The sequence below is a fragment of the Theropithecus gelada genome, chromosome 4 (assembly GCF_003255815.1).
Source record: "Theropithecus gelada isolate Dixy chromosome 4, Tgel_1.0, whole genome shotgun sequence".
NCBI classification, from domain to species: domain Eukaryota; kingdom Metazoa; phylum Chordata; class Mammalia; order Primates; family Cercopithecidae; genus Theropithecus; species Theropithecus gelada.
The window spans coordinates 14,105,482-14,131,247 of record NC_037671.1 but is presented as its reverse complement, the minus strand read 5'-3'; the positions used below and the strand labels follow the sequence as shown (position 1 = coordinate 14,131,247).

At 39.5% G+C, this 25,766-nt stretch overlaps 1 protein-coding gene across 1 annotated transcript in view; it reads right to left on the bottom strand.

Annotated features, from left to right (window-relative positions):
- Positions 1-872: 872 nt before the first annotated feature.
- SMIM13 (small integral membrane protein 13) overlaps positions 873-25,766 on the bottom strand; it is a 45,101-nt gene continuing 20,207 nt past the window's right edge. Inside the window, exon 2 of the mRNA XM_025384337.1 lies at positions 873-5,161. Coding sequence (XP_025240122.1) covers positions 4,962-5,161 — 200 coding nt within the window. The 3' untranslated portion in view covers positions 873-4,961. The remainder of the gene's footprint in view (positions 5,162-25,766) is intronic.

Here is a 25,766-nt window from a genome sequence, read left to right as displayed (position 1 = left end):
AAGTCATAGTTTAACTGTAGCCATCATGTGGAAAATATTAGTGGCCATTCTCAGGTTCACATCATACTCTAAAATGAGTCACTCTTCTCAGATTCCCCTTTTCTATGGCTGTATTTGGTGTCATTGCTCAGAACTACCTCAGCTAATCTCCATCCCAAACTTCCTATCATACACGTCACATTCATTTTATCTTCAATCCCTATCCCTTTCCTTTCACCCAGTTTACCAGTGCCTTACTCATCCGACTTCTCTCATGACGCAGCTCAAATTCCAGGGCCAATCTCCAGCAATCTCTAATGACCTTGCCCTTCAGACACACCTGCCTTGCAAAATCCAACCCTAGCACAATCCACTTCTTCCCATCCTACATTCTTGGCAGCTGAGCACTCCTGGAGAAGTCACAACTTGCCCTAGCCAATGAAATTCATGGCTTTCTATCTCAACTGCATTCTCAAAGAAACTCCTCCATCTTTTTACTTGGCTTTGATGAGCTTCCTCAATATTCCCGGTGGTTAATACTAACAAAAATGTGAAACATGATCTATGGCAAACAGGTTAACAAAACAACCTTGAGGGTGTTGAATACAGCATGGGAAGAAAACAAAAAGTTAAATAAGGTAAATGTAATAATGTAGCTTTAACACTATATATGTGTGTGTGTGTGTGTGTGTCCTTTAATGCTATATATATGTCCTAAGTCACTTACTTTCATGGCACTAAGAAATATTACTGCTATCCTCTTATTCTTCTAGATTTGTAGTTTGAAAAATGGGGTGAAGCGTTGACCATTAGTAAGAATGGCTGCTTTCAAATCCCTTTATGTCCACGGCACCCTTCATACTTAGCATCCTTTATCCATCAGAGACACACAATTTTTGTTGTATTCATTTTAATTTATTCTATGCAGTTTAAAGTGAAAGTTAAAACATCATACAAACCACAGAAGCTTTATAGTACTGACCAGTTTTAAAACAAAAACAGTGAATGATCATTTACATACATTCCTCATCTTTAATTTTACATCGTTATATATACAAAGGTACTATGAAAACACGTAATTCTAATTCTTTATAAACCTATTGTCAAGCAGCAAGATGGCAATGCATCATAGCAGAGCACAGAATGTTTCCTTCAAGAAACCACAGCAGCAGTATTTGGTGAATGGTTATGCATAGAACCAACTTGGAGGATCATGTTAAACATTCCCCGTAAAACAGGTAGCACATGTACACCAACAAATGAAAAATGTAACTTTAATTGCCATAAGATAAAATGTTACTCTTTACACTTTAAGTTAAAAACTATAGGACACTTTAGAAGCAGACAATACAAGGTGCTTTAGTTCTAGACTTCACAACAGAACACTATTCCATTAGTCGCTTGAGAGTCCATAACCTCTGAGGACTGCTCAGTGGCTTTTAAAGTCAACCTCAAATGTAAAAGCACTTAAAGTTTACCAGTCAAAATCTAGTTATATCAGTTACATTACAACATACTACTTGAGAAAACTGACTTTTAAAAAAGACTGCATCGTTGACTAATTTCAAAAATTGTTGCTCTTAAAAGTAAAAATGTACCACTTTCAAATCTTTCAACACGTTTTAAGATATCATATTTTGTGAATCCATTACTTTATATATTCCAAACCTTCAGCAAAATAAAATTAAAATGGGTGTTAAACCTAATATCGAAAGAAATGGGTCTGCATGTCTGTGAGGTGGCTGTCCACCACAGAGCAATATACTTGTTTCAATTATGAAAATATCACTACAAAATCCATCAAGTGATGGAAATATCACAAACCTCATTTAACAGCACTACACAAATATTTAGTATTTTTGGCATTTAAATCAGAGCAACACAACCAATGCAATTGGTACAGGCAACTTTCACAAAAAGTTTCAAAGGCAAAACATTTGGAAATGAATGGCTGATTGGGAAGGAAATAAAACAACCTACCAGAGTCCTCAATTTTAGAATTAATCTTCAAAAGATGGCATGCTGATCACCATCATCCTTTGTGAGGGATTAGACAAGATTCTAATACATGTATTTTTAATGATTATACACTTCTAAGCTCTAAAATTAAACACAGGCTAGTCCACCTCCCACTGAGACTGAAAATGTAGTTGTGATGCAGTTCTGGTAAGTTTAGCTACAAAAGCACTAAAACAGGAAAAGAAACACTATAGCACATAAATAATTATGTGTTAACTATCTTGCCTTTCTTAGTGGCATTAAGAAATATGTACCATGGTGTGTTGTGAGGTGCACGAAGAGAACAGAGTTCTAAACAAAGGATTTTATAGATCTTCATATTGGCATCAGTGATGTTTCTTTACCCTCCCTAAGTGAGAGGCTAAGAGCTAACTAGTATGCTTTTAGGTGTATTTCACAAGTTAAATACAGTATTTCTTAAAATTACATAAAATAAGACATGCTTAAAGCATAAATGTCAATAAATAATGCCAACATATATACCTCTACAAAGGTTAACCTGTATTAATTTGGGCATGACCCTTGTAGATTTCGGGGGGGAAGTTACATCAGCCATCAATTCTTTAATAGTGACATAACAGGAAGCTCACCAGCTACTTTAAGCTTTCCAGCAACTATTATCTAAACCTTAGGTATCCACCATAAAACAGAATCCATAGTTCAAAACATTAGACTATGAAAAATCTATATTTAAATATCCTCCCAGTACCAAAAAGTTTTGGGGGCATTTTTTTTTCTAATAATCATTTTAAGACGATATTTAGCTAGTAGGAAGCATTAAAATTAATGCTTGAAACCGTCACTGTTTTGTTATGCCCTAGAGTCACATAAAAATAGAAAATTGTATCTAATAAAGACATGAAGACAGAAAGACTGTGCCTCGCTCTCAGCAGCTAGGAAATCTTCCCCTAGCAAACACATAAAACTAAAGTAATGTTCTGTGAATTCCCTTTTAGTATCTCCAAGAGCTACAATATAGCAAAGAAGTGTTCATCACAAATATTGGGACAGAGCCAGTGAACTGTTAAACAAAACTCTAAGCAAGAAGTATGAGGTATCAAACACAACACCACACCATCATAAAATAGAGGTTAAATATTTTGTGATGACTAGTCCTTAATAAAGGTTAAAAAAAAAACATAAAAAGAACTTGGATTAATCAAATAAGTTGGCTTTGCATTTCATTCTTGTACAAAGCAGGTAACACTAAACAGGAAGGTTGTTTAATTCACATCTCTCCTCCCTGGTAAACACTCAGTCCAGAGTTCAGTTAAGACAAACATGGAAACCTGGCAAGAGAGTCATTTTACAGCTAAGCGGGTATTTTCACCCACTACTGTTTTCCTCAATACGCATTACCTTTGAGGTCTTGTCAATGAATTGCTGTTTGTGAAGAAATGTTTTTCTCCACAACACATTCCTTTAGCATAAAGTCCTCCTATACAAAGGGAGTAACTAATCCCACTCTTCCTAAAGTAGAAGATAGTTCTTAGATTCCTAAGTTACTACTCTAAAATATCGAATAGGTTACCTGCCCCTCCCCCCCCCAGAAATGTGTTTCACGCAGGATAACAAGTTTAACATTATGAGTCAGAATCAAATTCCCCAATAAATAACTGCTATCTTGAAAAATAAATTTACAAGCTACCATTTTTAATTTAACCTAAGATACTACCAATTGTTAAGATGCACCATATGTATCACTAAGAAAAAACACTGCCCATTAAACTATGACACAATGCTTTCATATCACAGAAAACATTTATTTTATATTTATTGAAACAGCACTTTGAGTTAAACAGATTTTTATCACATCAATCTTGTGCATATGTAAAGAAAATGTGTGAAATAAATTGGTTAAGTTATAATTATAACTTCATATTCTGAATCCAACTCCTCTGAATCACTTTTCAAACCACAGTCATTGATGTCTGCGTTTTTCCACATAACGTCTCTCCCGGTGTTGTCAAGAGTACTGGTTATGCAGCACTTCTTGAAAGAGTGCTCCAACACTGTCTTCTGTTTAATGGCAGTGGGGAGCTTGGGACAAAATGATGTTTGATGCCTTAACGACAGTCCTGCTCGGCGCATGAATCGGTCACACCAGCCTCTTGTGGCTTTGAATTTTGTTTCATCAATTCCCAGGGTTTTGGCAATTTCTCCTGCCTTCAATTGCATTGCTTGGCGTGTGATAGGCAATCCTTTTGCACGTGTCTCACTGACGAAATGTAGTACAGCTTCGTCTACTTGTGGGTATCTACCTTTCTTAGGTCCTGTAAAACATTTTGTTGTTGCTTTGCAGGAAAATATGGAATTGCGATCATTTCTCCAGCGACGAATATTTGCTTCACTAATATCAAATGTACGCCCCGCTGCTCTGTTTCCATGCTTTTCTGCATACACAATAACTTTTCGTTTCAATGCTGAATCATAGTGTAATCTTTTTGAAGACATTTTAAAATGTCAGTTAAACCTGACACATTTGATACCAACAAAACACATGTTGGTTAAAGGGATGACACGATGACAAGCTGTAAATTCGCACATGCACACAGTAGGAGAATTACATGACTATCACCTGGTTGACAGTAATGAGATGCATCCCAATTTCAGACAAGTTAAAGTGGGAAGAAAAATGTACATTTTAGGGCTAACAAAATATGGTTTTTCAAGCCTTTAATGTTTACCAGATCTGCAGCAGTGCAAGAAAATAAGCCCAAAAGCCAAGGAATAAGAGTATAAGTAGAAAGCTAGTGAAATAAAAGATTATCTTTAAGATGAAATGTATAATAGTCCAATTTGGTTTTAATTCCCTTTATTTTTATATGGCTTACATGTAAATCTTTTTTAAAATTGGACTTAAAATCCAATACAAATGTTCTTCAGTCATTAGTAACTTTCAAAGCCAAGTCATTAAAAGACAGAAGCTGGCAACTGCCTTTTCATCCTTCACGAGTACACGACTATGTCTGGGGTCTGTGGCCTTCATCAGCAGGTGCCCTCCTTTGGCGAGCGGATCTGATTCTGTGTGGAGAGGAGGAAGTGTCTTCTTCAGTTTCAGACCCTGAAGGCTCATGATCTCCCTCTTGGGATCCTGTGTCTCCCACCAGTTCCCGGAGAAACTTGAATTTTGATAAAAAAAGATGCCATACAAAATACCAACCTATAGAGAAAGACAAAAACATTAAGAAAAGTTATTACACACAATGTTATCAATTCAGAACGTTACAGTTAATGGGGAGGTATATTACAAAATAATATATAAAAATATACATAATTACAAATATATAATGATATAACAAACATTTTTTGTATGAGGAATAAGGATAAACTCTGGGATTACAGTAATGGCAAAAACAGTCTCTACCCTCATAGAATCTAGAATTCAGGCTGAGTCCATCTACAGTAAAATCAAAATGAGTTTATGATATCTAAGTAAAAGTGTTACTTATATTAAAATCAAATTTTTGAGAGCATTTTTCTGGGAAAGAAAATTCACTTTGCCATTTACTTGGACTTTCATATCTCGGTGCTATTTATTTACTAAAAGCAAGTTTGTTTCAATCAGAATCTATATGGCCTTAAATAGCAGGACTTAACAGCACTATGATGAAAACTACTCAGTCAGGACCAAGCTATCCGTAAGTTTCTGGAAATAATTTTCAAAGAAAATATGTTTTCTTAAATTATATGATGAAAGACTAAAGCCACAGCACCAATATCTTAGATTCAAGGTGTTTAAAACACAGATTTTAAAAATACAATATTTTCATGTCAATGTCATTAGAAAGTATGACTAATTCTCTTTTAACAAAAAAAAAAAAAAACCAAGTCTTGTTTTTGCAAGGAGTAGTAAGGTTTTTAAATGTTCACCAATAAGGAACAAACAATCAATAAAGGAACACACAGGTGAAAACCTCTGAACCTATGCTTGGTTGCTCTAAAATGTTAAGAGCATAAAATAAACTAAATTAACCATCCTAACAAGGTTTTTCATGTTCATGTGTTTTCTTGACGCTGTCTACTTTAAAGACTCCGGCTACAGAGAATAGAAATGAAACATAGCATATAGCATATTTTGTGAAAACAAAATAAAACCAGCTTTTCTTGCCCAGTGTTAATCCAGGCCAAGATAAATGGATACGTAAGGGGAGTTTCTAATTTTACTTGTTTTTTTTCTTACAATCTCTGGAAAAAAATCACTATAAACCCCTTGACACTAAAGACAAACTTCAGAGATTTAATCAATTTCTCAAGTTTTTGCTTTAAGCTTCGGTGCTGAGTGTTAACTGAACCAAACCATAAATATTTTCTGGTCAACTGTGTGTTTGAGTAAAGCACCCAACTTTGTAAAATATTATTTTAATGATATTCCAAATTAGCATCTTCTCTCTTTACCCAAAATTCTGTGTAAAACAGGCAGAGCAAATTAGTGGAAAGAACACTGAGGAAGGAGTCAGGAGTTCCAGTTCTGACAGAAGATTCACAAAGCTACAGCGAGGAATTGAATGAGAAGGTCTCAAAAGGGCTGAGGTACCTGGCATTAGGCATTTTCTAAAACGCTCAGTTTGGTTGTCCTTAGGCAGTGGAATCTGAGGTAACTTTTGTTGGGTTTTTAAATTGAGATGTAATTCACATACCATAAAATTCATCCTTTTAAAGTATACAATTCAGTGTTTTTTAGTATATCCACAAGATTGTACAACTATCACCACTACTGAAGTCCAAAATGTTTTCATCAACCCCAACAGAAACCTCATACCCATTAACAGTCACTCCCCACCCCTGCTCCTACTAGCCCCTGGCAACCACTAATCTACTTTCTGTCTCTATGGATTTGCCTATTCTGAACATGTCATGTTAATGGAATCATACAATACGAGGCCTCTGTGTCTGGTTTTTCAAACTCAGCCCATGTTCCCAACGTGTGTCCACTGTGTTGTAAGCATCAGCACTTCATTTCTTTTTATGGTTGAATAATATTCCATTTTATGTACATATTACATTCTGTTTAAGGATTTATCAATTGATAGACATTTAGAAGTTTCTACTTTTGGCTATTATAGGAAACAAAGTTGCCACTTTTTGACTGCAATGAATATTTGTGTACAAGTTTCTCCATGGACCTATGTTCTCATTTATCTTGGGTGTATCTATCTAGAAGGGAATTGCTGGGTCATATGGTAACTCTGTGTTTAAACACTTGGAAACTGCAAAGCAGCTACAGCACTTTACATTCCCACCTGCAATGTATGAGGTTCCAATTTCTCTACATCCTCACCAACACTTTTTATTGTCCATCTTTTTTATTACAGGGCTCCTAGCAGGCATGACGGTATATCATGAAGCTTTGATTTGCATTTCCCTCATGACTAATGATGTTCGGTATCTTTTCATGTTCTTATTAGCCATCTATTATCTACTTTGGAGAAATATCTATTCATTTCTTTTGCCCAGTTTTTACATTTAGTTGCTTTTTATTATGGAGTTGTAAGAGTTCTTAGTATATTCTAGATATTAGATGCTTATCAGGTATATGATTTGCAAATATTTTCTCCCATTCTGTGGGCCGGCTTTTCACTATCTTGAAAAAGTCCTTTGAAGCACAAAAGTTTTTAAGGAAGCCTAATGCATCATTTTTTCCTTTGTTTGCTTGCACTTTGAATGGCATATCTAGGAAACCACTGACCAATCCTACATCATGAAGATTTACATCATGAAGATTTACATCTATGTAGTTCTTCTAAGAGTTTATAGTTTTGCTCTTAGATGTAAGTATTTAATCCACTTTTGTTAATTTTGGTGTAAGAAAGGGGTCCAAATTCATCCTTTTGCATGTGGAAATCAAGCTGTTCCAGGATCATTTGTTGAGAAGATTATTTTCCTCCACCATTACATTATATTGGCACCTTTGTCAAAAAGCAATTGGTCATAAATGTTACAGTTTATTTCTGGATTCTCAATTCCATCCCATTAACCTGTATATGCCTATCATTATTCTAGTCCCATACCATGTTGGTTACAGTAGCTTTATATTAAGTTTAAAAATCAGGAAATTTGAGTCCATCAACGTTCCTTTTCAAGACTGTTTTGACTATTCTGAGTCATTTCCATGGGAATTTTAGAATCATTTTGTCGATATAAGTTTTTTTTTTTTTTAAAAAAAAAAAAGGCACCAAGAATTTTGATAGGGACTGCATTTAATCTGTAGATCAATTTGGACACCTACCTTGTTTTTTAAAAAAAATATATTTCTCTGTACTTACCAAATTTTTCCACAATGAACACACATGGCTTTGGTAATTGGGATAAATAAGAAAGAAACCGGTAAGTACATCATGAATACTCTGTAGACTTATATTTTGTAAATACCTCAATGCCATTAATTGGCCTAAATTAACCAGGTCAGTTGACTTCAACAGATACTAAGGAAAACTTCTCTTAACTCTTAGGTTAGACTCGAAAATATAACCTAAAAGCTAAAAGAACTCACTTGATCAGGGTTTTGTGCTAAACAGATAATACAGTGGTAAATTTACTATCAGAAAATTATAATCTTGCTAAAAACTGATGCTCTTGATTTTATTAAAGCCAAAGATTCCAACAGTGGCTACAATGTATAAAATGACCATAAAGAAGAGAGAGGAAATCCTTTGCCTGGAAAGACTATGATAAAAGGCCTCACCATTGGGGTTCCCACCATAAAGTTCTATAGTGCTCTTGGGATGGTTAAGAAAGAGTAAGTCTCTCAGCATGGAAATCTACAAGATAAGGAACTAAGGACCACTGTAGCTTTCAGAGGCTTGGGATAGAAGAGCATTCAGCTAGATCACAGACTCTTCCCAATTTTAGTAAGAGGAATCAAAAAAATTTTTTTGGTAATCACTGTCAGCAACCAATGTAAGGGATTCAATCTCAAGTCAAAATTCAGAACCAGAATGTGGTGTCAATGAGAAAAATTCCAGAGTTTGGAGAAGCAAGTTATGGCTACTATGTCCACTCACCACTCCCCTCCCTACCCTGGCCAGCTGAACCACTCCAACTCCATACTGCTGTAATTTTTATCCTCAAATCTGGAGAGAGGTAAGCTTGAACAGTATGCATTTTTCTCCCAATTCTGTCTGGGTATAGGCTGTGTGAGGGCTGGGGGGAAACATGCAGTAGTGACACTGTTTCTCACAAAACACTGTGAGGTATGGAATTCCCCTAATATAACTATGGAGTTCATCTACTGGGCAGCCAGAAAGAACAAACACCCAGTTGTTTTGTTTTTCTTACAATGACTACTGTAATGATAGGTTGGGAGTACAAAGGAAAGAGATAAATTGTAGTTTAGATAAGAACTGCAGTAAATTCACTAAACTGAGGAAAGTTCAACAAGTTGTCCTCCAAGCAAAATGACTAAGTTCTTACAGAGGTGTAATTCTGGGGAGAGACAGGAGGAGGATAGGAAGGGGGGTGTTTCCATATCATAATACTTAGGACTAGTAAGATCTGATGCTTCTACCATAGGCTGTTTATCAAAGAGTGTTCATAGTCTGAACAAAGGATGAGACTAAAAATGCTGGGTAGTTTGAATGGGAAAACGACACATGACACATCTATTTTGAGGAAAAAAACCATTATTAAAGCCCCAATGAATATATTACAGGAAAAGTATGACTGAGCAAAGAATAAACTAAGAGAGGTATTACTGTGCCAGATACAACTGCCAATAAGCTATTCAACTGCTATGTTAAACATGAAAATACTAATAACTAGGAGGAATCACACTACCTGACTTAAAAATATACCACAAAGCTATAGTAACCAACACATCATGGTACTAACATAAAAACAGACACATAGACAAATGGAACAGAATCCAGAATCCAGAAATAAATCCATGTATTAACAGCCAACTGATTTGACACACCCACCAAGAACATTCAAGTTCCTCAAAAAACTAAAAATAGATTTACCATATGATCCAACAATGCTTCTGTTGGTTTATATATCCAAAAGAAAGGAAATCGGTATATTCAAGAGATATTTGCATACATGCTCATGTTTATTGCAGAACTATTCACAATAGCAAAATACGAAATCAACCTAAGTGCCAGCAATGGATAAACGGATAAAGAAAATGTGGCACAGATATACAACAGAATACTATTCCACCATAAAGAATGTGTCCTGTCATTTGCAGCAACATGGATGGAGCTGGAGGTTATTATGTTAAGTGAAATAAGTCAGACACAGAAAGACAAATATCACATCATCTCTCTCATACGTGGCAGCTAAAAACGATCTTACAGAGCTAGAGTAGAGTGATGGTTATTGGAGTCCGGGAAGTGTTGAGGTGGGGAAGGGATGAAGAGAGGTTGATTAGTGGGTACAAAAATACAATTAGAGAGGAGGAAGGAAGAGCAAGATGGCCAAACAGAAGCCTCTAGTGACCAACGTCCCTGTAGCAATGCCAAACTGAACAACTATCCACACAAAAAAGCACCTTCATAAAAATCAAAAATCAGGTGAATGATCACAGTACCTGGTTTTAACATCATATTAATAAAAGAGGTACTGAAGAGGAAAGATAGTCTCGAAATGCCTACGCTACCCTCCCTCCTCTGTCAGCAGCAGTCACATGGCATGGAAAGATAATCTGTATGCCTGGGGGAGGGAGAGCACAGTGATTATGGGACTCTGTCCTGTCACAGGAGAAAGCAAGACAGGACAGAACTCAGTCTGCACCCACAAAGGGAGCAGTTAGACCAGTCCTAACCATAGGGGAATTGCCCACCCCAGCAACTGGAACCTGAGTTCCAGCAAGCCCTACCACCATGGGCTAAAGTGCTCTGGGGACCTCAATAAACTTGAAAGGGAGTCTAAGTCACAAGGACTAAAATTCCTGGACAAGTCCTGGTGCTGTGCTGGGAGCCAGTGGGCTTAGGGAGCACATGACCTAGTGAGACACCACCTGGGGCAATCAAAGGAGTGCTTGCATTACCACCCCTCAACCACAAGCAGTACAGCTCGCAGGTCTGGGGGAGACTTCTTCCCTCTGTCTGAGGAGAGAGGAGAGGAGAGAGTAAAGAGGACTTGGTCTTACAACTTGGTTATCAGCTTAGCCATACTAGAACAGGCTACCAAGCAGAGTCGTGAGATTGCCATTCCGGGCCCTGGCTCTCAGCTGACATGTCCAGATACACCCTGGGCCAGATGGGAATCTGCTGCCTTGAATGGAAGGACCTGCTCCTAGCAGGATTCACTGCCTACTTAGTACACAGCCCCTGGAACCTAAATAGTCAACAGTGGTAGCCAAACAGTACTTACTGAGGGCCTTGAGTGAGACTCAGAGCCATGTTGGCCTCAGATGTGACCCAGCACATTCTGAGCTGTGGTGGCTATGGGGAGAAACTCTTACTCAAGGAAAGGAGAGAAAAGAGTGAAGAGAACTTTGTCTTGCAGCTTGGGTACCAGCTCGGCTACAGTGGGACAGAACACTAAGCAGCCTCCTGGTGTCCTCAGTTCCAGGTCTTGGCTCCTAGATGGCATTTCTGGACCTGCCCTGGGCCAGAGGGAAGTCCACTGTCCTGAAGGAGAGACTAAGTCATGATAGCATTCACCACAAGCTAACTAAGTGATATGGTTTGGCTGTGTCCCCACCCAAATCTCACCACAAGCTAACTGAGTGACATGGTTTGGCTGTGTCCCCACACAAATCTCTTTTGGAATTGTACTCCCATAATTGCCACATGTTGTGGGAGGGACCCAGTGGGAGATAATTGAATCATAGGGGGCAGTTTCCTCCATACTGTTCTCCTGGTAGTGAATAAGTCTCACGAGATCTGACGGTTTTATCAGGGGTTTCCACTTTTGCGTCTTCCTCATTCTCTCTTTGGCTGCTGCCATCCATGTAAGATGGGATTTGCTCCTTCTTGCCTTCCGCCATAATTGTGAGGCTTCCCCAGCCACATGGAACTGTAAATCCAATTAAACCTCTTTATTTTGTAAATTGCCCAATCTCAGGTATGTCTTTATCAGCAGCATGAAAGGGGACTAATACACTGAGCCTTGAGTGAACACTGGTGGTTGGAAGACAGTAGTCCCTGTGGGCCTAGGGCAGTTGTGGCCACAAGGAAACAGTTCTCTGAGGAAAGGGAAGACTGGGAGGGGTTTTGTCTTGCAGCTTCAGTGCCAGCTTAGCTGCAGTAGAACAGAGAGCACCAGGTAAATCTGTAAGTTTCCCAACTCCTGGCCCTGGCTCCCAGACAGCTAGCGGGGAACTCACCCCACCCTAATGGGAAGGACACAAGCCTGACTGGATTCACCACCTGCTGACTGTAGAGCCCTTGGGTTTTGAGCAAACGTAAGTGGTAGCCAGGCAGTGGTCACCATGAGCCTCAATGAAGACCCACTGTTACGCTGGCTTCGAGTCTGACTCAGCACAGTCCCAGCTGTGGTGGCCACAGGGGTGACTGTGTTACCCCTTCCCCAGCTCCAGGCAGCTCAGCACAGACAGAGATTCCATTTATTTTGGTAAAAGTAAGGGAAAAGAACAAGAGTTTCTGCTTGCTAACCCAGAGAATTCTTCTGGATCTTACCTAAGACAACCAAGGTGGTGCCTCTACAAGTCTGTAAGAGCTACAGCATAACTGGGCTTGGGATGCCTCCTAATGCAGACATGGCTACAGTGAACAAAGACTTAGATCACAATGCCCAAGTCCCTTCAAATACTTGGAAAGCATTCCCAAGAAGGATAGGTACAAAGAAGCCCAGATTGTGAAGACTACAATAAACACCTAACTCTGCAATGCCCAGACACCAATAAACATTCAGAAGCATCAAGACCATCCAGGAAAACACGACTTCACCAAATGAACTCATTAAGGAACCAGAGACCAATCCCAGAGATATGTGACCTTTCAGAGAGAGGATTCAAAATAGCTATTCTGAGGAGGCTCAACAAAATTAAAGATAACAGAATGAATTTGAATCCTATCAGATAAATTTAACAAAAAGATTGAAATAATTTTTTAAAATCAAGTAGAAATTCTGGAGCTAAAAACTTCAACTGAAATACTGAAGAATGCATCAGAGCCTCTCAACAGCAGAACTGATCAAGCAGAAGAAAATTAGTGACCTTGAAGACAGGCTATTTGAAAATACGCAGCCAGGGCTGGGCGCCATGGCTCGCGCCTATAATCTCAGCACTTTGGGAGGCCGAGGCAGGCGGATCACGAGGCCAGAAGTTCGAGACCAGCCTGGCCAACATAGTGAAACCCCGTCTCTACTAAAAATACAAAAATTAGCTGGGCATGGTGGTGTGCACGTGTAGTAGTCCCAGCTACTCGGGAGGCTGAGGCAGGAGAATCGCTTGAACGCGGGAGGCGGAGGTTGTGGTGAGCCAAGATTGCGCCACTATGCCAGCCAGGGCAACAGGGCGAGACTCCATTTCAAAATAAATAAAATAAATGAAAATATGCAGTCAGAGGAGACAAAAGAAAAAAGAAGTACATCTACAAGATCTAGAGAACAGCCTCAGAAGGGCTAATCTAAGAATTATAGGCCTTAAAGAGGAGGTAGAGAGAGAGATTAGGGTACAAAGTTATTTAAAGAGTAACAGAGAACTTCTCAAACCTAGAGAACGGTATCAGTACTCAAGTACAAGAAAGTTACAGAACACCAAGCAGATTTAACCCAAAGAAGACTACCTCAAGGCATTTAATAATCAAACTCCCAAAGGTAAATGACAAAGAAAGGATACTGAAGGCAGCAAGAGAAAATAAACAAATAAGATACTCAGAAGCTTGAACATGTCTGGCAGTCAACCTCTCCGTGGAAACCCCAGGAGAAAGTGGCAAGGCATTTTTTTTTTTTATTTTTTTTTTTACACAGGGTCTCACTCTGTCACCCAGGCTGGAGTCTGGATTGCAATGGCATGATCTCAGCTCACTGCAACCTCTACTTCCCAGGTTCAAGCAATTCTCCTGCTTCAGCCTCCCAGGTGGCTGAGATTACAGGTGTGCACTATCACGCCCAGCTAATTTTTGTATTTTTAGTAGACACGGGGTTTCATCATGTTGGCCAGGCTGGTCTCAAACTCCTTACTTCAAGGGATCCACCCGCCTTGGCCTCCCAAAGTGCTGGAATTACAAGCGTGAGCCACCACACCAGGCTTTTTTTTTTTTTTTTTTTTTAAGATGGAGTCTCACTCTGTTGCCCAGACTGGAGTACAGTAGCACTATCTCGGCTCACTGCAACCTCTGTCTCCCGGGTTCAGGTGATTCCCCTGCCTCAGCCTCCCAAGTAGCTGGCATTACAGGTGCACGCCACCATGCCCAGTTGATTTTTGTATTTTTAGTAGAGATGGGGTTTTGCCACATTGGCCAGGCCGGTTTCAAATTCCTGACCTCAGGTGATCCACCAGCCTCAGCCTCCCAAAATGCTGGGATTACAGGCATGAGCTACCATGCCTGGCCATGGCATGACATATTTAAAGTGCTGAAGGGAAAAAAAAAAATCCTAGAACAGTATGTTAAGCAAAAATATCCTTCAAACATGAAGGAGAAATTAAGACTTTCCCACTAGGGGATTTTGTCAACACCAAACCTGTCCTACAAGAAGTGCTAAAGGGAGTTCTTCAACCTGAAAGAAAAGGACATTACTGATAAGAAATCACCTGAAGGTATAAAACTGGTTGGTCTCTTGAATGGTGCTGGGGAAACTGGATATCCATATGCAAAAGAATGAAACTAGACTCCTATCTCTCACCATATATAAAAATCAAATCAAAACGGCTTAAGACTTACATTTAAGACCTCAAATTATGAAACTACTATAAGAAAACACTGAGGAAACTCTCTGGGACACTGGTCTAAGCAAAGATTTCTTCAGTGATACCTCAAAAGCACAACCAACCAAAGCAAAAATGGGCAAATGGGATCCCATCAAGTTTAAAAGCTTCTGTGCAGCAAAGGAAACAATCAATAAAATGAAGAGACAACCGACAGAATAGGAGAAAATATATGCAAACTATCCATCTGACAAGGGATTAATAACTACAACATATAAAGAGCTCAAACAACTCTAAAGGAAAAAAATGTAATAATTCAATTAAAAATGGGCAAAAGATCTGAATAGACATTTCTCAGAAGAAGACATGCAAATGGCAAACAGGTATATAAAAAGGTGCTCAACATCCCTGATCATCAGAGAAATGCAAAACGAAACTACAATGAGATGGCCGGGCGCGGTGGCTCAACCCTGTAATCCCAGCACTTTGGGAGGCCGAGGCGGGTGGATCACGAGGTCAGGAGATCGAGACCATCCTGGCTAACATGGTGAAACCCCGTCTCTACTAAAAATACAAAAAACTAGCCGGGCGTGGTGGCGGGCGCCTGTAGTCCCAGCTACTCGGAGGCTGAGGCAGGAGAATGGCGTAAACCTGGGAGGCGGAGCTTGCAGTGAGCCGAGATTGCGCCACTGCACTCCAGCCTGGGTGACACAGCGAGACTCCGTCTCAAAAAAAAAAAAAAAAAAAAACTACAATGAGATATCATCTCACCTAGTTAAAATGGCTTTTATCCAAAAGATAGACAATAATGAATGCTGGGTGAGAATGTGGAGAAAAAAGCAACCCTTGTACAATGCTGGTGGAAACATTGTGTACATAAGTTAGTAATACCACTATGGAGAACAATTTGGAGGTTCCTTTAAAAATCTAAAAATAAAACTACCATATGATCCAGCAATCCCACTGCTAGGTATTTCCCCACCTACCCCCCTAAAAAAAGGAAATCAATATACTGAAGAGATACCTACATTCCCATGTTTACTGCAGTGCTATTCACAATAGTCAAGATTTGGAAGCAAACTAGGTGTCCATCAACAGACAAATGGATTTTTAAAATGTGGTACATATACACAATGGAATACTATTCAGGCGTAGAAAAGAATGAGATCGTGTCACTTGCAATAACATGGATGAAACTGGAGGATGTTAAATGACAAAAGCCAAGCACGGAAAGACAAACTTTGTATGTTCTCACTTATTTGTAGGAGTTAAGAATTAAAACAACTGAACTTACAGAAAGTATAATGATAGTTCCCAGAGGCTGGGAAGGGTATTGAAGGGGCAGGGAGTGGGAACGGTTAATGGGTACAAAAACATACTGGGATAGAATGAGTAAGATCTAGTATTTGACAGCACATCGGGGTGATCACAGTCAACAATAACTTACTGTACATTTACAAAAATAACTAAAAGAAAAGAATTGTAGCACAAAGGATAAATGCTTGAAGTAGTGAATACCCCATTTATCCTTATGTGATTATTATGCATTGCATGCTCATATCAAAATATCTCATGTACTCCCTATATATACCTACTATGTACCCACAAAAATAAAAAATACATACAATAATTTATTGTATATTTCAAAATAGCTAGAAGATTTGAAATGTTCCCAACATAAAGAAATGGTAAATGTTTGAGTTGATGGATATGCTAAATACCTTGCTTTGATCATGGTACATTATATTTATGTATTGAAATATATGTACTCCATAAATATGTATGATTATTATGTAACAATAAAAATAATAATAGCTAACTTTTAAAACTCTGAGACAAGAACTGTAAGAAAATGCTTTGCACATATCATCTAATGGCCAAATTGTTATTCAGTTGAACTAAACCGTTGTGTCACACACTTCTGGTATGCCACACTCCTTGCTGCTAATAGGGCTCAAATCTATTCAGCTATGGTATTTGTAATCATCTTATGACAAATGTAACATGAAATAGAAAGTCACATACATAGTTCATCTCTTGTTATTTTAATAAAGCAGCTTTTAGTTCAAGTTAGAGAATCCCAAAGACAGCTTAAACAAAAAGGGAATTTACTAAAAGCTACAGAGGTGGGTGTCTCAGAGAGCATGGGAGGAAGCGCCCTTACGAGGGACGAGAACTAGGAGAAGGTTCTCACGAACTGAGGTCATTTGCTCAGCATGATCTGTTTCTCTCTGCATACTGGCTCCATTTTCCTCTATGCTTCTCTCTGTAGATTGCTCCTCCTCCCCCCAGCTTTCTAAAACACAAACTTAGAAAAAACACAACGTAGAATCTCTGAGTTCAAGCGTTAGCCCCAGGAGCAGGTACAGTGAACATGAATATAGGGCCCATCCCTGAGAGGATATGGGTGTTTTTAATTTTTATTTATTGTAGAGATAGGGTCTTGCTTTGTTGCCCAGGCTGGTCTCAAACTCCCGGTTCAAGTGATCCTCCCGCCTTGGCCTCTCAACGTGCTGGGATTACAGGTGTGAGCTGCCACGCCCAGCTGACATGGGTGTTTTTTGAGATTAAAGGGGAGTGGAGGGAATAGCCTGGGAAAAGATGCCCAGTAATATCTTGATATCTCCTCCACCTTTACTAGACAATAGGCTCTTGGAGGATGGCCTCTATCATGGGAGCCAGCCTGTCTCAAAAAAAAAAAAAAAAAAAAAAAACCAGGCAGGCAATAATATTTTGTTAGATAATGTCTAACCATTAAAACCTTCAATCTTCTTGGAATCTGCCCCAATTCCTTTAAAACACAGGCCTGACCTTTGATAAAGGTCCACACTGCAAAAAAGTCCTCCACCTCTAGAGCAGAGGAACTACTTAGTCAGGGGAAGGTGGGCTCGCAAGAGGATAGGCCTAACCTTTGGTCCACACTGCAAAAAGCCCTCCACCTCTAGGGCAGAGGAACTACTCAGAGTCGGGGCAAAGTAGGATCACAAGAGGACAGGAGTCGTATTTTCCCTTTTAGGGAAAAGAACACCTATAAAAGTAAGGCGAATTCAAAATTATTATCCAGTGCAATGATTCGAGTTAAAGGTATGTGATTACCACACTGCACCCTTGACAAGAGGGATCATTCAGACTTCAAAATCCGCTGAGGAGTTTTTAGAAAATGCAGATTGCCAAGAGCTCATCCCAGATATCCCAAAATCAGTCTCCAGGGATTGTGCTGATTCATGTTTTTAAGCTCCCTAGATGATTCTGACACACATGCAGCCTTGGAAAAGACAAAAAGAAGTGAAAAAGAAGCATGAGTGCTGCTGCCAATCAATTGTGGAGACTGGCCGAGGAAAAGAAGAAAAAGATTAGCAGTGGGGTATCCATGGGGGATAAACAGAACAACAGTTGACCAGAGAACCTGAGAAGACTGTACTTGAGAAAACACAGCTTAATGCAAAATCAGTATTTACTAGTGAGACAGTGTAGGTATGTATGTAAGGGGAGCAACAAAGAAACTGGGCAGACATTGCTGATAAGCGGAGCAATGCTGCGGGAGGACCATGGATATGATGACCGATATAATGGATAGTCAGTAGTGGACATAAAGAATGACTGTATCTTGCTCCAAGTAGAACTGTATTATGTCTAGTTAATAGAATGGTTTAATACAGCACTTATGCATTCAGAACTCATTCTCTTGTAAACAATGAGTAGAAGAGAAGACAAGTGGAAATTTATGTAATAGAAAATAAAGCATCACTCTTTACATGATATTGGTAAGAGAGCACCAAATACCAGGAGAGGGGTGTGTATGCAGGTGTGTGTGTTGGGAGTGGGAGAGGCACCTGTATAACCATAAATATAGACCAACCTAATCTGGACTCGGGGCCCTAGTGAGTAACTTCTCCCAGGTGTGCATATGTATTTTGGGAGAGAGGGGAATGAAGGAAGCAAAACCACTAAAACCCAGGCAGCCTTTTTCTGAAAAAGACTTACCAATTGCACCCTGCATGCCTACAGCGGACTTCTTATAGAAGTATAGCTTATACAATTCCTCCCACCCAGACCCAAAAGGCACATATCAGAAACTTCTTAACACTTATTCTATGGGCATGGGTCTAGATCCATGTCCTGGGATTTAGTAAGACAGAAACAGTAGAGTGAGAAGAAAGGAGAGGTGAGGGGCAAAGGACAGTCCATAATACACTGACTGTTAAAATGAGCTTTGCAGTTTTTCAGCTTAAAAGGAAGTTTATGTCTTGCTTCAGTCTGGCATTGCATGCCAGAATAACTAGTAAGCAATAGAGGGTGTGTATTCTGAGATAAGCAAAAGAGTACTCACTTCTGTGTGCCAATAACTAAGCATTTGTTCAAATGATGAATTTCATTAAACACACTGTAAATTGTTTTCTATGTAAGATAAACATGCTGGCAGCAGAAGGGTTGTGATAGATGAACTTGAGTGATGAACCATCACCATCAACACACCACAAACCTAGGGGAGAAGTGTAATTTCACCTTCAATTATACAGTTATCAATTCACAAAGTGCTTTTACATTCAATCATTGTGCTTGTACACAATCCATCTGAATGAGACCAGCAATCATTATTCCCATTTTCTAAATAAGAAAATAAAGGCACACAGTGACTCATGACATTTGAAGACAGCCAGCTACATAAGACACAGCAATGAATCTTAACAGTGTATCAAACTTCTCAGATTTTCATGGTGACAGTATGACTAAAACACAAAGCACTATCTAGAGAATGAGAATACCATTTTGCTACTTGCTATAGTCTGAATGTTTGTGTGCCCCCAAAATTCATACATTGAAATTTAATCCCCAATGTGATAGTATTTGCAGGTGAAGCCTCTAGGAGGTGATTAGGCCATAGGGTGGAGACTCATGAGTGGGATTAATGCATTTATTAAAATAACACCCCAGAGAGCTCCCTCACTCCTTCCCCTTCTGCCATGTTTGGACACAGTGAGAAGAGACATCTATGAACCAGGAAGCAGGCCCTCACCAGACACTAAATCTGCCAGTACCTTGACCTTGGATTTTCCAGCCCTCTAGAACCATGAGAAATAAACTTTCGTTGTTTATAAGCTACCCAGTCTATGGTATTTTTGTTACAGCAGCCCAAACAGACTAAGACACACTACCCAAGGTATTTTCAGTCCAAAAGCCCAGGTGTGGTATAACCACAAATTCTTGTATTTGTAAATTGTGGAATCATTCCAGTGGAGTTATATAATCTCACCTTCATGATACTATCTAAGTAGCTAGTTGACTGGCTCAATACAGATTTCACATTTATAAAAAGCTCTTTTCCACGTTCAATCTTATTACCTTATTTCCATTTTACTCTGAAGGCAGCAAAGGCTCATCTGTGAGATAGTATGTCCAAGTCCTAAATGCAGACTAAACCAAGTAAGCCAAGCTCTTCTAATTCTTAAAATTCTCCCTCTACTGCACACCCCTTTCTCAATGACATACTAGGTAATGCTAGAAGTTAAGCCCCTGGAGTTGCCACTACCAAATCAACACAAATTTGAGCCATAGTACCTAACAAATCCAAAGCCTTTCTATCCAATAATCATAAGACATTTCAAGTTGCCTTTTAAAATCTCTTCTCTCTTTCTGTTCTCTTCTTCTGGTGATCACAACACTGCCATGGATCCAAATATCATCGTTATTACAGATGATGAGGACCAAATTTTCATCCACACTTTCCACCTTGCCTGAACCTCAAGAGGGAATTTCTACCTGGCTAGTTTGAAGACATCTCAAAAACAGCGAGTGAGTGAGAGATTGAGAGAGGCTGAGAGAGAGACAGCACACGCACATGTGTCTGCTGTCTGTCTCCATCCAACAGCTCTTTGGGGGAACTATATTCTCTCCCCATCTCTATGGCAGAAAAGAGTTCCTCTTCAGCACTTTGTTCCCACTTTATCTTATCCCAGTGCTGCAGATTTTATTTTAATGAACCCTCTCACATCGGTCTCCTTCTCTACATTCCTAGCGCCATTCTCTATCCTAGATCACATCCTTGTATCTATCAAGTGGATTGTCACCATAATTTCTTATATCTCAGAGGCATGTTAGACCACAATGTTCTTCCATGAATCCTAAAACTCAATGACTTATTTCTGACTTTGGCAAGTTAACCTCTACGTGCTTCAGTTTCCTGTTCTATAAAATGTGAATAACAGTACCCATTCTCAAAGAGTATGCGGTAATTAAAAGTTAATACATGTAACAAGCTAAAATGAATGCCTAAAGCATAATACTCATCAAATATTAGCAGTTACCATCTCATAGGCTCCAACCTCCTCCCCTCTAAGGCAAACAATACAGACATGAGACTACTACCACTGTAACTGAGAATTTTAAGCATTACTAATACCTAATTTTTAGATCATTCTACAATACTATTACTTCAATATAACCTGTTTTGGGTAATTGCTTTAGCACCTCATGCTCACTTCCATCCTCCATACTACTGATCATCTTCCCTATGAGACACAAGTTTCTTAAGGAAAGGAAATGTATGCTTTAATCAGTTTTCCAGTGTGCTCACTATGCCTTAAAACAGCACCTGGCACAAAGTAGATACTCAAAACAAATCAACTTTTATTCTCCCTGTCCCAATCCCACCCCCAAAACTACCAAGATTTAATCAATTTGACCAATTGATCCATTAGAGTTCAATGTTTGCTCTGAAGAGTCCTACTATATAATATAGTAGCTACTGTATGGCAAAAGCTGCCGGTGCCCTTTCACAAAAGTACCAAGCAACCCTCAACCAAACTGATCTGAGATGTATAGAACATTTCAATCAATAGCAGAAAAAACATTCTTTTCAATTATATATGGGATGTTCACAAAGACAAACCATATACTGGCCAGGGGTGGTGGTTTATGCCTGTAATCCCACCACTTTAGAGGGCTGAGGTGGGCAGATGACTTGAGGTCAGGAGTTCGAGACCAGCCTGGCCAACATGGTGAAACTCCATCTCTATTAAAAACACAAAAATTTGCCGGGCGTGCAATCCCAGCCACTTGCAAGGCTGAGGCACAAGAATCACTTGAACCCGGGAGGCGGAGATTGCAGTAAGCAGAGATCTTGCGACTGCACTCCAGTTGGGTGACAGAGAGAGACCTTGTCTTACAAACCACTGCTCAGTGAAATAAAAGAGGACACAAACAAATGGAAGAACATACCATGCTCATGGATAGGAAGAATCAATATCGTGAAAATGGCCATACTGCCCAAGGTAATTTATAGATTCAATGCCATCCCCATCAAGCTACCAATGAGTTTCTTCACAGAATTGGAAAAAACTGCTTTAAAGTTCATATGGAACCAAAAAAGAGCCCGCATCTCCAAGACAATCCTAAGTCAAAAGAACAAAGCTGGAGGCATCACGCTACCTGACTTCAAACTATACTACAAGGCTACAGTAACCAAAACAGCATGGTACTGGTACCAAAACAGAGATATAGACCAATGGAACAGAACAGAGTCCTCAGAAATAATACCACACATCTACAGCCATCTGATCTTTGACAAACCTGAGAGAAACAAGAAATGGGGAAAGGATTCCCTATTTAATAAATGGTGCTGGGAAAATTGGCTAGCCATAAGTAGAAAGCTGAAACTGGATCCTTTCCTTACTCCTTATACGAAAATTAATTCAAGATGGATTAGAGACTTAAATGTTAGACCTAATACCATAAAAATCCTAGAGGAAAATCTAGGTAGTACCATTCAGGACATAGGCATGGGCAAAGACTTCATGTCTAAAACACCAAAAGCAACGGCAGCAAAAGCCAAAATTGACAAATGGGATCTCATTAAACTAAAGAGCTTCTGCACAGCAAAAGAAACTACCATCAGAATGAACAGGCAACCTACAGAATGGGAGAAAATTTTTGCAATCTACTCATCTGACAAAGGGCTAATATCCAGAACCTACAAAGAACTCCAACAAATTTACAAGAAAAAAACAAACAACCCCATCAAAAAGTGGGCAAAGGATATGAATAGACATTTCTCAAAAGAAGACATTCATACAGCCAACAAACACATGAAAAAATGCTCATCATCACTGGCCATCAGAGAAATGCAAATCAAAACCACAATGAGATACCATCTCACACCAGTTAGAATGGCGATCATTCAAAAGTCAGGAAACAACAGGTGCTGGAGAGGATGTGGAGAAATAGGAACACTTTTACACTGTTGGTGGGATTGTAAACTAGTTCAACCATTATGGAAAACAGTATGGCGATTCCTCAAGGATCTAGAACTAGATGTACCATATGACCCAGCCATCCCATTACTGGGGATATACCCAAAGGATTATAAATTATGGTGCTATAAAGACACATGCACACGTATGTTTATTGCAGCACTATTCACAATAGCAAAGACTTGGAATCAACCCAAATGTCCATCAGTGACAGATTGGATTAAGAAAATGTGGCATATATACACCATGGAATACTATGCAGCCATAAAAAAGGATGAGTTTGTGTCCTTTGTAGGGACATGGATGCAGCTGGAATCCATCATTCTTAGCAAACTATCACAAGAACAGAAAACCAAACACCGCATGTTCTCACTCATAGGTGGGAACTGAACAATGAGATCACTTGGACTCGGGAAGGGGAACATCACACACCGGGGCCTATCATGGGGAGGGGGGCGGGGGGAGGGATTGCATTGGGAGTTATACCTGATGTAAATGACGAGTTGATGGGTGCAGCACACCAACAAGGCACAAGTATACATATGTAACAAACCTGCACGTTATGCACATGTACCCTACAATTTAAAAAAAAAAAAAAAAAAAAAAAATTAAAAAAAAAAAAAAAGAAAAAAAGAAAAAAAAAAAAGATAAACCATATTCTGTATCATAAAATAAGTCCCATTAAATGTAAAAGTAAACCCTCCTAAATTTTATCATACAAAATACATTGTGTGACCATAAAAAAGTCAAATTAGAAACTGAAAACAAAATATCTGGAAAAGAAAAAATATTCAAAATTTAACAACATACTTCTAAATAAGCCATGGTGCCAGGGAGAAATCACAAGTGAAATTAGAAAATATCAGGCCGGGCGCGGTGGCTCAAGCCTGTAATCCCAGCACTTTGGGAGGCCGAGACAGGTGGATCACGAGGTCAGGAGATCGAGACCATCCTGGCTAACCCGGTGAAACCCCGTCTCTACTAAAAAATACAAAAAACTAGCCGGGTGATGTGGCGAGCGCCTGTAGTCCCAGCTACCCGGGAGGCTGAGGCAGGAGAATGGCGTGAACCTGGGAGGCGGAGCTTGCAGTGAGCTGAGATCGTGCCACTGCACTCCAGCCTGGGCGACAGAGCGAGACTCCGTCTCAAAAAAAAAAAAAAAAAAAAAAAAAAAGAAATTAGAAAATATCTTGAATAAAAATTTAAAAGTCAAAATCAATACTTAGAAACAATTATTAAATGTCAGCCAGGCACGGTGACTCACGCCTGTAATCCCACACCTTGGGAGGCCAAGGCAGGCGGATCATGAGGTCAAGAGATTGATACCATCCTGGCCACATGGTAAAACCCCATCTCTACTAAAAATACAAAAATTAGCTGGACGTGGTGGCAGGCACCTGCAGTCCCAGCTACTCAGGAGACTGAGGCAGGAAAATCGCTTGAACCCGGGAGGCGGAGGTTGCAGTGAGCCAAGATCGCGCCACTGCACTCCAGCCTCGCGACAGAGCAAGACTACATCTCAAAAAACAAAAAAAAGAAAAAGAAAAAGAAACAATTATCATTAAATATCTATTTTCTTAAAAATAAGAAAAGTCTAAAATCAATAACCCAAGCTTTCCCCATAAGAAACTTGAAAAAGAAGTACAAATTAAACTCAAAATAAGCAGAAGGAAAGATATGTAGATATATGCATAAACCAATGAAACAGAATATAGACAAGCAATAGGGAGAAAAATATCAAACCAAAGGTGGTTCTTGGAAAAAGATCAATAAAATTTATAAACCTCTAGTCAGGCCAATTACAAACAAGAAAGGACACAAATAACCAATATCAGATCCTACAGGTGTTAAAAGGCTAATTAAGAAACATTATAAACTTTATCCCTGTAAATTATACAATTCAGAGTAAACAGACACAGTGCCTGAAAAACACTATGAAAGTTCATTCAAGAAGAAACAGGTAAGTAGAATAGCCAAATACCTAATAAAGAAACTCAATTCGTAGTTGAAAATCTTTCCAAAAAGAAAAGTCCCAGCCCAGATGAATTCTACCAAACATTTACAAAAGAAATTATGTCAAATGTGACACACTCTAGTAATCCCAATGAGTCAATCCTTTGTGTAATCTTTATATGACTCCTCCTCTTGAGTGTGGGTAGAAACTGATCTGCTTCTAACCAACAGAACATGGCAAAGCTGGCCAGGAGCAGTGGCTCATGCCTATAAACCCAGCACTTTGAGAAGCTGACGCAGGCGGATCACCTGAGGCCCAGAGTTTGAGACCAGCCTGGCCAACATGACGAAACCCCATCTCTAGAAAAAAAAAAAAAAAAAAATTAGCTGGGCGTGGTAGTGCATGCCTGTAGCAGCTACTTGGGAGGCTGAGGCACGAGAATCGCTTGAACCTGGGAGGCGGAGGTTGCAGTGGGCAGAGATCACACCACTATACCCCAGCCCGGGTGACAGAGTGATACCCTGTCCAAAAAAAGAAAAAAGGGAAGGAAGGAAGGGAGGGAGGGAGGGAGGGAAAGAGGGAGGGAGGCTGGCCATGGTGGCTCACGCCTGTAATCCCAGCACTTTAGGAGGCTGAGGCGGGCAGATCACCTGAGGTTGGGAGTTTGAGACCAGCCTGACCAACATGGAGAAACCCCATCTCTACTAAAAATACAAGAAAATGAGCCAGGTGTGGCGGTCTATGCTTGTAATCCCAGCTACTCGGGAGCCTGAGGCAGGAGAATCGC